We start from the raw sequence: 14,472 nt of genomic DNA, 5'->3' as shown, positions 1-14,472 counted from the left end.
TACTGGACAGCTGGTGGTCCAGTGCTACTTTCAACAGCCTGACAGCACATTTCTGTATGAGGTGCAAGCAACTCCACGAAAATATATGAGTGAGAAAACAGTATTTGACTCTTAATATTTAAATTCGTATGACAAAAAGCTTAACGTTATAAATACATCCCACATCTGAAGCTACTCAACTAATGTTAGCATCTAGCATGAAGCTATCATGAGACAGTGGTAAATGATGTCGTTCGTTGTCAAAGTATTGGTGTTCTTATTGCTCAGCTTTACAGGCAGAGACATTATAATACAACTTTAATAAGGATAATATTTTGACTCACCAGCACAGGAGAACTAAAACGGCGCACAGCAACAACACGCGCAGCTTCTTCATTATCTTCCCGCGGGGACCAACATCCTCGCTTTTTTATCTACTCTCGCCTCTAATACTAACGACAGGGGCCAAGACTAGCTAATAGTGCTAATTGTTTACAACTGTATGAAGGTAAGGGGGGGTGTTCGCGGTGCAGAACAAACACTTTGGTTAGTTTCTGTGTTGAACCCCCCGTTGAGACGCGCTGTCTGCCCAACTGGCTCCGTCTGCGTAATGTGCGTATAAACTGCTGTTGCTCCGGCGCCCAGCGCTCACTGCTCCTGCTGCCCCGTCCTCAGCCAATAAGGCATCGAGCATTGCTTTGACCACGCCCACTCCTCGAGGTCTAGCTGAGTTGGAAGTTTTGTCATCAGACGCGTCATCTCAATGATAAGAGAAGTGAAACAGTGCCAGATCACTCGTGTGGGACCATCATTTAGCTGCTTTGTTATATTTTTAAATGCTTAAATGTTTAATTCTTTTGGGGTTTACATGAGAATGATCTCTCATGAGTGTGGGCGGATCAATTCTTCAACTTTATAAACACTTAAGTGTGATTTATATAAAATCATTAACTTTGTTTTTATAACTTTATTTTAATAGCTTGTGTGCCAGAAGTTATTTTAAACTTTCATTTTATATAAATATAATAACATACACACATATATTGTGCAAACGAGTCAGTAGGATCCTTTTTGGTTGAACAGGTTCACAAAATATTTGTATGATTTTTTAATATAACCTATTTTGAATTTTAGTCTTTGTGTGTGTGTGTGTATATATATATATATATATATATATATATATATATATATATATATATATATATATATATATATATTTTTTTTTTTTTTTTTTTTACTTGTATTGTTATTATATTATTGTGTTATTATCATAATGTATGGGGACAATTATTATACTCTGAATAAAAAAGAAGACAAACCCCGGCTCTTTGAAATTAACTGTTCCAAAGAACCGGTTCGCGGACATTAGTCCAACTTCCCATCTTTTTTATTTTATTTAACTTTCATAAAAGCTTACGATGACATTTAACCAACTCCCCATCACTAATAGAAAGTACGGCGGAGAGCAGAACTACATTCTACAAAAACGACTACATTTCCCATAATGCAACATCCCATGGCGTCGCGTAATATGCCAGTGGACGTTGTACGTGTGTATAAATATTTAATACATCCTCATAAAACAGGGTTTCCTTAATTTTATTGATTTTTTAAAATTTATCTTAAAAAAAGGTACTTGTGCTGGCAGATTTAGACTTAAAAAAAAAAATCTACTTTTATGAGGCGGGGTCCTCAAGTTACAGAATTCCCAACTCGTTTGGTGAGCTGTCCCAACTCACGATCAGCTGCTGAAGTTATAGAAGAACAACTTTCATCGGTTGTTGTTAAAGTATTATAAGTGTAGGAAGATGCGGTTGAGTATAGAGTTGTTGAGAGTGTGTGTGGCGTGTTTATCGTTGTGTGTGTCTGTGATAAGCGCTTTCTCTCAGTCTCTGGACAGTGATTTTACCTTCACTCTACCCGCCGGACGCAAAGAGTGCTTCTTCCAGGGTATGAAGAAAGACGCTTCGCTGGAGATCGAGTACCAGGTACCTCTAAATATCTCATTCTGATTCAGCTTCAGTAAAGTTGACATTGATCATATTGCAAGACATTGTAAATTGTGGGTAAGTTACTGCCCACATTCTTGTTATGGTATCAATAAAGTAATGTAAAATAGATATGAGTCGATGAGTCAATGACAAATGGGGTCTCCACGATAATAAAGAGAGAAATTTTCTAATTTAATTTTTTATATAGGTCTATAGGTGTTATTGTTGTATTCATAAACAAAACAGACCAGCTTACAGTCTCACAAAAATATCAAGGACTTTAAAGTCAGTAGATTTAGAAAGCGAATTACATTTCTCAATGTTTTAGAAAGCCATTTTGAATTTAAAACATAGAAACCTTTAAAGTTGTGCAACATTCTGTGACAATTAAATTAAAAGAAATGAACTAAAGTTTTTAATTAATTTAAACAGTTGAAGTTATAGTGAGTGAATATACTTTTTTGTACAGCAAAATAACATGTTGTTTTATTTTATTATTCTAAACTATTTTAGTATAATAATAATGAATACTTTAAATAAGAATGTAATATTTATTCTAATAATAATACAAATATTTAATGTTTCCTAGATAATATTTTATCTAAAGTAAATAAAATTCACCAACCTAAATGAATTGTTTTGTTTGACCTAAATAGTTAGAATATATATATATATATATATATATATATATATATATATATATATATATATATATATGTTTTGCAACCAGCTATATGTATATATAGCTGGTTGCAAAACATTCTATTTCAAACATGATCTAATGCAATAAAGTATACTGCATTATGAAAATTGGACTTGAAGTTGTGACACAACACAGAAGTTGGAGAAGTGACACAATGGAGCTAAAGGTCATTTTTGGAGAAGGAAAAGTACCAAAGGGACTGTGACTGTCCGTAGACTTGCGCATTGATTCTGTAACTTGCCCTTGGTCAGCTCAAACCTTCGTGTTGTGAGGGCAGAATCAGCAGATCCTTCTGTTGACTCATCATTAATGGAAATCCGTGTGTCTTTGTGTAGGTTCTGGATGGAGCCAGTCTAGATGTGGACTTCCACTTGCACTCGCCCAGCGGTCACCTCGTAGCCTCCGACTACAGAAAATCTGATGGGGTTCATACGTAAGTTTTACCTCCGATCACAGTTTAGTCATGCGCTCTTGACGTTCTACTGCCCGATTAACCGTGCTTTTGCTTTTTGTGTGTCAGAGTGGAAACAGAAGAGGGAGACTACAAGTTCTGCTTTGATAACACATTCAGTGCTGTTTCTGAGAAAGTCATCTTCTTTGAGTTGATTTTGGACAATATGGGTGACGGCGAGGAATCGGAGGACTGGAAAGCATACGTTCAGGGAGCAGATCTTCTGGACATGAAGCTCGAGGATATCATGGTAAGAATGACTTGCCAAACATACACGCTTATAAGTGTTGGTCAAAAGTTTGGGGTTAATAAGTTTATATATATATATAGACATATATAACAAACTAATTATTTAAATTATTAATTTTATTCAGCAAGAATACATGAAATTGATCAAAAGTCAGTTATAATAAACACTGTTCTTTAGGAAGAACTACAAATTTACCACAGTTTAAACAAAAATATTTGTGGCTGCACAGTTACTTTGATGATGATGATAATAATAATAAATGTTTCTTGAGCATCAAATCATCAGTGATTTCTGAAGGATCATGTGACACTGAAGACTGGAGTAATGATGATGATAAATTCAGCTTTGATCACAGGAATAAATTACATTTTAAAATCTATTCATAGAAATCAATGATTTAAAAAAATGTTTCACAATATTACTGTTTCTCTGTATTTCTTATCAAATAAATGCAGCCTGGCTGTGAATAAGAGACTTCTTTCAAAAAAATCTTACTGAGTTGAATAGTATATCATTTAGCTTTTAATATTTGTAAAACTCTCAGGGTTTCCATGTTCATGGGAAATACCAGACGCATCATTAAATACCTCTGTGGAAAAGAATTTAATAAAATCTTTAAAAAAAAAAAATATATATATATATATATATACGGTAGGTAAAATAATCTCAACACTACAATATTTAGCTAAAAATTGGTCTTTATCAGGGCAGTCTTTATAAAATGTTTTTAACCATCTGTAAGCAGTAGTTTGTATCAACTGGAAATATAAAGTGAATCAATTGATCAAAAGGTGTGGTAGCCCAAACTGTTGTCATGGAATGTGGATTAGCAGGAATTAAACATGGAATATTATTCCGTCAATGAATGTGTCACAGACATTCTTGGAATGCACTCACAAGTGTTGTTAAATCCAATTTTTCCCGAGTCAGTGGAATAATTTATTTCCTATTCACAGCCATCAGCATTTGATCTTGAATCCTCAGGTTTCACTGACCATATGCCAGCAGTCGGTTAAAGGTGACATTTGTTTGAACGGAAGCAATGTATATAACCAGACAAGGCCAACTACCAGCATGCAGTGCAGCCACAGGTGGTGTCAATGTGACCCTGAGTGCTTGTGAATGACATGATTGTGTGCTTCTCAAACGGAAGGCTGCGTCCTAGTAAGGCTGCATACCTCGGCTGCCACGTCATCAAGCGCCTCCGAAGGCCGTCTCATCACTTTAAAGGATTCTTTAAAAACCAGCCTTTGTTTTGTGTCCTTCATTCAGCTCATTTTGAAGGTTACATCAAGTGTATCCTTCATGTTCTCCAATTACCCACAATCCTTTGCACCCATTCCAATTCACAAAAAAGAGCTGACGGAAAACGAGTCGGCACTGAGCTTGCCTGAGTTCATTATGAAATGTAAGAAAAAAAGAATGTTTACGGAAAATTAATGCGTAGTTATCTTGTTTTGGTGTAAATTAATCACTAACACTAATCTGCCATTAATATAAGTTACTGGGAGACCACAGACGGCTGTCATTCACTGCATTGTATTAACAGAAAGCAAGCTAATATAAAGATTTTTAATACAGAGTATTTTTTCCAATAAGTTTGAATAATTTCTAGCGTTTAATGCTGAGGACGCAGCCTCACGAGGCCACTTGCTAATATTAACAAGTACAAGTACTTTGCTGTTTTTCTTGAAAGTAGTGTATATAAACTGATTCGATGTTAACAAGCCATTTCAGGAAGCAACAGGAAGTTTTCTAATTAAAATCACATCTGTGCAGGAAATTGTGTGTTCCTATTGGGTCAAAGTGTTTGAGTTCACTTTGTTTACCTGCCATTGTTTCATAGTAGAGATTTTATCGACTCTAGTTCTCCTTAGACCTTTGTGTGGGACTCCTTACGTCTCGGCTGTTGGTTATTTTTCTTTGAACCCTGAAGACGTAATAAAGTTATTTGAGGTTTAATTGTTGAGAATACTGATGAAAAACACTTTTTTTTCTACTCTTCGTCCTCCAAAATACACAGAGACACTCTTGAACTTGTAAGGTTACAAAAGATGTCTATCTCAAATAAATGCTGTTCTCTTGAACTTTCTATTTATCAAAGAATCCTGAAAAAATATCAGTTTCCCAAAATATGAAGCAGCTGTTTTGAACATTTATAATAATAATAAATGTTTCTTGAGCAGCAAATCATCATATAATAATACTTTCTGAAGGATCATGTGACACTCAAGACTGAAGTAATGATGCTGAAAATTCAGCTTTGACATCAAAGGAATTAATTATATATTTAAAACATGAAATTAGAAAATGGTTATAATAATTTGTGATAATTTAGCCAATTTGTTGAACATAAGAAACATTAAAGTGCCCCTATTACGCTTTTTCGGATATTAACTTTAATACACTGTATGAAACATACAGTTACATTTTTCGGATATTATCTTCCATACAATGAAATTCATTAATTTTGTTTCTGACACGTGCTGTGAGCAGTAGACCAATCCCAACAGACGGGGCCATCTGACCAATCAGAGCAGAGTAAGCTCTCGGAAAGGAGGTCTTACCGACCTCAAACTTTTGAAGGTTAGTGTTTGTTATGTAAGATTTATATTTTGTGTGTGTCTTTGTTTGCAGGACACCATGAACAGCGTGAAATCTCGACTGGGAAAGAGTCTTCAGATCCAGACATTTCTGAGAGCATTTGAAGCCCGTGACCGAAACCTGCAAGAGAGCAACTACGATCGAGTCAACATGTGGTCGTGCACCAACCTTTTCCTCATGCTGATCGTATCTGGCATACAGGTCTACTTGCTGCGCAGCCTCTTCAATGACAAGAGGAAAATAAACACATAGCCTCCTCTGCTGCTGCTACTGACTGGAAAGCACACAGGCGCACCTCTCTCTCTCTCTCTCTCTCTCTCTCTCTCTCTCTCTCTCTCTGTTTCGTCTCATCAAAGTGTCCTTGGACTGATGATAGCTGGAGTCTCTCCTCCACACTTTTATCCCTCTTGCCTTGTTGCGATGAAGACAATCATTTTCTGCTTGACACAGCCGATAAAATGAGAGATTGAAGCTGATCTCTTAACTGCTGCTATGTGACGGATCTTACCATGATGTTTTAAGTTTTAAAAATGTGTTCTTAGACGAGAACTAATAGTTTTGTGTTTTTGTATGGCACCATGTTTTATAGTTCACTGTATCACGGGTAGTTACTGAAATCTAACAGGCACTGATAAGGATACACTGATATGCAGCAGGTTTCATATTTTTGTAAAAATCGTTCTAAGTATTTTGAAATTAAACCATTGTAAAGTGTTCATGAGCCGTATTAATGTCCGATTGTTTTAAATGCTTTTACATGTCACCCATGGGCACACCCATGCCCGTGTTTGCTTTACCCATCTGTTACTGATAATTATGTGAATTTAGACATACCCAATACACAGATGTGGCGACCTTATTATTAACACATTTTTAATGGCGCAGGTTCATTAATTTATTGCAATATACATAAAAAATGCAATTCATACAACGGCTTGATTACACCTCTTATTCTTTTTATAGATTTTTTTTTTTGTCAAAGTGAAAAACTGTCTTGATGTCAATGAAGAAAAGGCCACATTAAAATAATTAATTTTTCGAAAAGAAAAACTTAAAGGGATAGTTCACCCATAAATGTAAATTGTCATCATTTTTTACTTTTTTTATTTATTTATTTTTAAATAATATATGTATATATATATATATATATATATATATATATATATATATATATATATATATTCACAGAGAGAGAGAGAGAAAAAAGATTTTCCAACAAATTATGTCATGTAATGTGACCAATTTGCAGAAGAAGAAAGAACATAAAACAATAAATTATGTCATTGAGAGGACCAGACTCTCGTGACTGTATGTGAAGGTCAAGAATATTTGATATGACCTTTTTATAACGTTAGTTCAGGTTGTAAACTGTCACGTGGTGACACTTTTTAAACCGTATATATTTATGAATTAATAGGTGACTATAATTGTAAAATAAATTTATTTTCACCTTAAAATCATACTTTTTACCTTTTATGGAAATGTTTAAGATGTGTGCAATCGCATCGAGGTATAAGGGAAAAAATGCGTTCGTGGTTACACGAAATTATATTATTTTTTTCCACTCGAAAATTATATAAAGTTTCTCTTCCTTGGTGAATGTGCTTGATTTAAAAACAGTATTTTAATGGCTATTGTGTTGTCTCAGTGTAGGAATACTTGTCTAGTGACGCTTGAGCTATTTTTGTGTTGTTGTTACGACGACAACAGCCATCTTCCGCTGAGAGTCACTGATCCTGTGGGGATTTGCTCTCACGTTAATAATAAATGAAGTTTACTGCTCTTCTTTTGTTTAAATTAAACTCTCTTCTGTGCTTTATTTCTGGGGTTATCATATTTGCACTGCTTTTTAGTTTATCTACTACTTACCAGTTCTACATTTATACTTGCTGGTTGAATAAAACGGCCTAATTAATTATGTGAATGTATATGTTTGACTATTGGAAACATGCTTGTTTTTTAGCACGGTTTCAACGTTTTCGACTTTCTGTAATGAATTTCTAATCTTATTTCGCCACCTGCTGGCTGCTTTTAGAGCTGCTATATTTATATCCTTTTTAACTAAAGGAATTTGAATAGGTTTTTTTATTTTATAAATATCTGATATATTAAATAAATATCAGTCTTTCATAGACTGATCATAGAAATATGAATTCTCTTTCCGCCTGATTCAAGGGTTTTTAAACTTTTTGATGATAAGGATCCCCAAATACAATAATCCCCTAGTGATAAAGAAATGCTCTAAAAGTCAATTTGTTCTGTGTGATTTAAACGACTGGCCATTTCACACTGATTACAAGTGTGAGACCTTTCACTAACTCTTACGTTAAAATCCCACACTTTGATAGTTGGAGGATGTGAGTAAACGAGGCCTGCAGGTGGCGCTCATCAAAGAAACACTACCAGCGGTCTTTTGTTTTTGTGGTTCGTCACTTCCGGGTGTGTGATGGCATGACAGCAGTGGCTCAAGAGAGAAAATCCTGCTGATTCTGTAAGATATTACTATTATTTTCATTTGATCAAGTATATGTTCGCTATGAATTGCATATTAGCGTTAGCTGTTGTATGATGGCTGTAACTAAGTCGAATCTGTTGATGATAAGATTGACGTGAGAAGCTGTCAGTCTCACGCAGAGTAGCATTTTTGTGTAACGTTAATAATATTTTGATTGTAAGTCAGTTTTATTTACGCAGTTGGAGATTTGTTTGCGTTGCTCCAGGTTTTGTGGCATATTTGAACATTTAATTTCAATCCTTAAAGAAGCTGTAAAAAGGAATGCCTAAAAACGCTAAAAGTTTAGTTATAATTTGCTTTTATATATTTCGGTATTTATTTGTGTGTGTGTGTGAGATAATATGATTTCACAGCAGGCAATTATACAAATTTATTTTTTGCTTTATAAACACGTAAGTTACGTTTTATTTACAAAAATGTTTGATTAAAGTTGTTTGTGGCATTTAAAAATGATTTGAAAAGTGTATTTCACTCATTAAAGCAGCTGGAAAAGGAATTCATAAAAACTGTAATTTACTTGCAATATGTAACTCTTCAAGTTTGATTTGTTTTTTATCTTTATTGTTATAAACTGCTTTTACATATTTTAGTATTATTTTAAAGCCTTTAATATATTGCAATTTTCTTAAATATATATTAAAACAATGTGTTTAACATTAACAATAAGGCCTGCTTTTTATTTGAAAAAACTCGTATAGTCATGTATCATATATATGTAGTATATATCTAGTATGTTCTCATATTGATCAGACAACAGCGCTAAGTCCAATAAATATAGTTCCTCGCTCTCTTTACCCTGATAGATGTACAGTATGTAGTGACGAGGGGTTGTGTATTGTCCGTTTTGACAGATGATGGGGGCAGACAGTGGTCCGGGAGCTCCTGCAGTCCCGTGGCGTAAAGTGCTGTATGAACGACAGCCTTTCCCAGACAATTACGTGGACTGCCGTTTTCTGGAGGAGCTGCGGCGCAACATCCGAGTCCGTCAGTACCGTTACTGGGCAGTAGTACGTGAGACGGGGCTCATCGCACAGCAGGTGTCCTGCGTGGCTGTCTTCCTCACATTATGGTCTTACATGGAGCAGGGAGACCTGGAGCCATCCCTGGTGCTGTGGGTCTGCCTGGGCTGTGCTCTGCTGGGCTACGGCCTCTACGAGATCCTGGGAGGCGCTTGTGTTCGGGAGCGCACACGACTGGCCGACCTGCAGAGCGCCACCATCTTCCTGGCATTTACCTTTGGGTTCTCACCCGTCTTAAAGACTCTGACCGAGTCGGTTAGTACAGATACGGTGTACGCCATGTCAGCCGTGATGCTCCTGGCTCACTTGGTTTCTTTCCCGTACGCTCAGCCCAGTCCGCCGGGCAGTCTTTCCCTCAACGCCGCTCTTTTCGGGTCTGTGTGCCTTGCGTCCCGGCTGCCTGGCGCCCTGCATACCTTCACCATGCTGAGCTGTGCCCTTCTGGTGTTCGCTCTCTGGCCCTGCCTGCTGCACCGCATGCGGGACAAGGCGGAGTGGAGCTTCCCGTGGGCAGCGGTGCTGGTGTGTCTGGCTGGAGTCGGGGGTCTGGGGAGCCTGTGGCCCGAGGGGGCACTTCTTCTCTCTCTGGCGCTGTTGACATTAACGTTACTCTGTCCACTGTTATTAGTCCTCCTGCAGAGGCACAAGGACAATATCCACGGTCCTTGGGACGAGGCAGAGATCAGAGAGGACTTGTCCCGCTTCCTGAATTGAAACTGCCTACAGGATTTTAAGACTGTTTTAAATGCTTTTGAGAGTCTTTTGCACTTTGATTAAAGATATATTTTATCCAAAAATGAACTCGTTTATTCACCTTCATGTCGATCTAAATCTGTATGACTTCCGTCCGTAGAACACAAAATAAGATATGTTGAGTATCTTTTATATTCCACAGAACAGTCACACAAGTTTTGACATGAGGGTGAATAAATAATGACAGAATTTTTGTTTGTGGGCGAACTGTCCCTTTAAGCTCAAGGATGAATAAGAACTGTCACTGGACACACTGCCAATATAAAACTTAACTATTAAATGAACCTCAGTAAAACATGTCTACTCTAGATCACATTTAACACCAAATCAAATATGAATTTACGTTTTACTTAAAGTCTAACACAAATAGATTACCGCACACTACTATAGCTCGCAAATTTTATTTTAATGCAGCGTTTCGGTCATGCGACTTTCATCGGCCATTGTTTTGGTGCCTGATGAAGATTGCTCGAACTAAATGTTACATTAAGACATGATTTGCAAGCTATAGCTATATAGTGTTTTTCTATTTATTCCTATGCACACGTATAGCATTTACAAGGAGTTTAGACCAAAAATCTTAATGGTCCTATAAATAGATTAAGAAATCCTAATTTATATATGCAAAAATATATATTTTTGATTTTGGTGTTTGATCCAGACATGTTTTGTGATATTCAGTCAAATGGGAGTTGGGAGTTTTTTTTTTTTTACAGTATTTATAATATATTGCCAAATTGTTAATAAATAAAATGTTTTTAAAAATGCTATAATTTTAAAACACTGTATTGAAATATATATATATATATATATATATTGTTACAAGCCCTTTAGATTTATTTGAATAGAGGTGATGGCAAATCCATATACAAGTGTTGAAATTTTCTGTTGACCACAAGATGTCAGTCCTCTATCAGTCCCAGGCATTTCTGCAGCGTTCATTTTTTTGTTCATCTGGAACAGCACAGCAGCAGTCGGCAAAACATTTGTGCCAGTGTTCAACTGAAAGAATATACAGTAATAAGCCTTTGTTGGCTTTTCTCAAGTGTCATTTATAACTGACAAAATAAGAGCTTATATGAACAGTCTATGTGACATTGCAATAAAGTTGCCAAATAAAGCATTCTGTGCAAAATCTATGGGATCTACTTGTAAGTTGTGCAACATCTATGGGAACTACTTGTAAGTTGTGTAAATGAATGAAGTTAGAATCTTCTAAACTACACTAATGTTTGCTTGTATTGTTTTAATTTTTGAAGAAAACAAGAGTGTGGTGGTTATTGCGTGTGGTTCCTTTACAAGCTGCATGAATTGAGATACAAATCATGTCTGTAACACAAATGGTGTCAGAAATGACACACTCAAGTTTTAAACGTTGGCTTAGGGGTTGATTCACTTAATCCTAGTCATGAGAAATAATAATAACAGTGATGCTTGCTTTAGTAAAGTCCACTAACTAAAGGAAGGTGTTGGACTTCTTAAGCACGCAGTATTTTACAAAGTCCAAAAGTCTTTTTTTATTTAAGCCTGTTAAAGAACTGAATGAAACTCACATTGCAAACATCAACATATGTACAGAACAAGAACAAACCTCTGCAGCATGACAGCATACTGCAAAAAGACCATCTGGAGATGAGTTTTGCTTAAACCAGAATCTGTTTTGATGGTTTTCCACTGTGTCTAAGATGTGAATCTTTGTGAAGTCTGCTTAATGAAACTGCGCAGGTCGTGTTGGCGCTCTCACTCGCAGGTGGGCATGTGGGTCTCAGTGTGGCTGTTGAGTGGGCACCGCCGGTGGCTGTCTCCTGTAACACATTAGACATAACCCGAGCTGTCAGAAAAGACTCCCATAGGTCACCGCTCACAGCTCTGCCAGTTCAGCTAATGGAAACAACAACAATCTCCCACAAACTGCTCTGCTGCATATGTTTACAATTGCCTGCGAGTGTGTTTTGTTTTGGGGAAATGAAAGCGAAATGAACACAAATGGCCAGATCACATCAACAGGACTGAAAAGAAACACACACACACAAAAAAAATTCTTTAGACGGGCCTCAAATGAATACCAAACTCCGCTGATTAGCTGTGACTTGTACACAAGAATCTGAAGAACAAAAAACACAAAAGAAAAACCCATGACTGAATGAAATATCAGTGAAATATAACACTTTACATTAAGGTTCAATTTGTTAACTAACTAATGTACTTCACAAACAAACACTACTTTTACAGCATTTATTAATCAAAATTAAGATTAGTTTAAGACATTTATAATGTTACAAAATATTTCAAATTTAAATTAAAGCTATTCTTTTGAACCAATTTAAATAAAAAAAATCAGTTTCCACAACTATTAAGCAGCACAACTGCTGTCAACATTGATTATAATAATAAATGTCTCTTGAGCAGAAAATCAGGGTGATTTCTGAAGGATCATGTGACACTGAAGACTGGAGTAATGATTCAAATTCAGCTTTACTATCACAGGAATAAATTACAGTTTAAAAGATAATAGAATAGAAAACAGTTATTTTACATTGTAATAATGTGTCACAATATTGCTTTTTTTACTGTATTTTCAAACAAATAAATGCAGCTTTGGTGAGCTTAAAAGAGAAAATTAAAAACATTTTTTATCAAACTCAAAAGTTTGAACGGTAGTGTATACAAATACATTTTAACAATATAATAAAATTATTGTTGGTTTAAATAAAAAAAAGCAAGTAACCTGGTTGCCTTAAAATATGACATTTCTTGAATTAAAAAAAATGGATTAATACAATGGAGATTGGTTTAATCACCAGAAACTCAAAACATTATGTTATCTGAACCACATAAATTAATTAAGCTGATTTGACAAGAATTTTTTTTATAATGATTAAAATATAGATAATATATATATGTATAGTATATTTACAAATTAACATTCCCCCCTTCTATGTAAAGCGCTTTGAGTGTCCAGAAAGGCGCTATATAAATGTAATGAATTGTTATTATTATTAATCTAATGTAGTAAATATTGTAAAAAGTGTTTGTTGTTTAGTCGGGATACATAAATAAAGGGGTCAAATTATACTTTTTTATGTTTTCCTAAAACACTTCGACTAAACTCCAGATAGTACTTCCTCAAACGTCTACGTCCCAATGTGGCATATTAGCATAAATACCCAAAGGCATACGCAAAGAGAGAAGAGAGGCTTCACTGTAGTGTTGTCGTCATGTCACGGAGACGCTGTCTGTTAGTATGCGAAAGCAAAACCGCTTAGTTTGGCCTTCCGAAAATGGATGAAATTAGGAAGCAGAGGTCAAGATTTATATATAAAGCTATTCTTGAGCAGTGCAACCCAAAAGTTTGCTTCTGCACAGCGCATGTTACAGAGGTTAGCTTCCTGAACCTGGGAGACTACAACACCGGCCATATACAAAGACTACTTTCCACTGTGAAACGTTCTGCTCAAGTCGTACTTGCACAGTTGGTTTCAATCAATCTGCTTGATCTTGCTTAACGCCTTGGAAGCTAAAGCTCACTATTATGGTAAGGGAAGTTGCCACACGTGATTGAGGTGTTTGGCCAATCAAAACACATTGGGTCAGCTGGCCAATCAGATCAGAAATCAGCGCGTTTCAGACAGACTGGGAATAGAGGTACTGCTATAATGTACTAAACATTTTTTTACATTAAAGCATGTAAACCTATTTTATTACACCCAATAAACAAAATAATGAGCTTTTAAAATAGCATCATATGACTCCTTTAACTAATGTAACTTTATCTTCAAGAAGTTTTTATTTTTTATAATGAATTTTCTAAACCCTTTAATCCTAGTAATTTTTTTTCCCATTTTAAGGCAACATATGAGTTTGATCTCTAGCATCACAAGACAGAATTACAAATATAAAACCATTGGTTGGACAAACAGATTCAAGTGACTGGTGTGTTTGCTGGTCAGGATGCTCAAATAAACAGAGCGCCACAGTGTCTGACTTAACAGGGAAATCGACTGAAAAAAATGACTTACTTATACTTGTCTCTAGATCTTATGTTGGAATAGAAGTATTGAAACATTGAAAAAGTGGCATATTAGGCCTTAAAGACCTAATTATTGTGAGCTGACCATGTTACAATCGCAGGCTATGGTGTCGGTATAGTCTTGACTGTGTGTGTGCGAGTATGTGTAGGGGGAATATGAGTCCAGCATTCCTGCAG

The 14,472-nt window shown here is 35.8% G+C and overlaps 4 protein-coding genes across 9 annotated transcripts in view; 2 read left to right on the top strand and 2 right to left on the bottom strand.

Annotated features, from left to right (window-relative positions):
* The window catches only part of suco (SUN domain containing ossification factor), a 54,166-nt gene extending 53,534 nt beyond the window's left edge, over window positions 1-632 (bottom strand). For 5 of the 6 annotated variants that reach the window (XM_079583975.1, XM_079583977.1, XM_079583978.1 and 2 more), the window contains exon 1: window positions 324-629. In XM_079583975.1, the coding sequence (XP_079440101.1) occupies window positions 324-376 (53 nt within the window). In that variant the 5' untranslated portion in view covers window positions 377-629. Of the gene's footprint in view, window positions 1-323 lie in introns of all 6 variants that reach the window. The other variant, XM_079583979.1, reaches the window with a different exon arrangement.
* Window positions 633-1,423: 791 nt separating this feature from the next.
* tmed5 (transmembrane p24 trafficking protein 5) lies at window positions 1,424-6,694 on the top strand. The gene is made up of 4 exons (XM_079583851.1): window positions 1,424-1,967; window positions 3,009-3,106; window positions 3,194-3,374; window positions 6,012-6,694. The coding sequence occupies exons 1-4, from the start codon at window positions 1,788-1,790 to the stop codon at window positions 6,228-6,230; spliced, it is 678 nt and encodes a 225-aa protein (XP_079439977.1). The 5' UTR covers window positions 1,424-1,787; the 3' UTR covers window positions 6,231-6,694.
* A 1,637-nt stretch (window positions 6,695-8,331) lies between these two features.
* On the top strand, window positions 8,332-11,098 carry pigc (phosphatidylinositol glycan anchor biosynthesis, class C). Its single transcript, XM_079583850.1, has 2 exons — window positions 8,332-8,469; window positions 9,345-11,098. Exon 2 carries the CDS (start codon window positions 9,345-9,347, stop codon window positions 10,224-10,226), a length of 882 nt encoding a protein of 293 aa, XP_079439976.1. The 5' UTR covers window positions 8,332-8,469; the 3' UTR covers window positions 10,227-11,098.
* Window positions 11,099-11,422: 324 nt separating this feature from the next.
* dnm3a (dynamin 3a) overlaps window positions 11,423-14,472 on the bottom strand; it is a 46,272-nt gene continuing 43,222 nt past the window's right edge. Inside the window, exon 21 of the mRNA XM_079583849.1 lies at window positions 11,423-12,070. Coding sequence (XP_079439975.1) covers window positions 12,031-12,070 — 40 coding nt within the window. The 3' untranslated portion in view covers window positions 11,423-12,030. The remainder of the gene's footprint in view (window positions 12,071-14,472) is intronic.

This window comes from Phoxinus phoxinus (assembly GCF_949152265.1).
Source record: "Phoxinus phoxinus genome assembly, chromosome: 16".
NCBI lineage: Eukaryota > Metazoa > Chordata > Actinopteri > Cypriniformes > Leuciscidae > Phoxinus > Phoxinus phoxinus.
This window is presented reverse-complemented; position numbering and strand designations above follow the sequence as displayed.

Bases quoted from the DNA above. Each gene is read 5' to 3' on its own strand.
- pigc (XM_079583850.1), top strand. From the start codon at position 9,345: ATGATGGGGGCAGACAGTGGTCCGGGAGCTCCTGCAGTCCCGTGGCGT.
- tmed5 (XM_079583851.1), top strand. From the start codon at position 1,788: ATGCGGTTGAGTATAGAGTTGTTGAGAGTGTGTGTGGCGTGTTTATCG. The intron at 3,107-3,193 runs GTAAGTTTTACC...TTTGTGTGTCAG, and splicing joins AAATCTGATGGGGTTCATAC to AGTGGAAACAGAAGAGGGAG. The intron at 3,375-6,011 runs GTAAGAATGACT...CTTTGTTTGCAG, and splicing joins TGAAGCTCGAGGATATCATG to GACACCATGAACAGCGTGAA.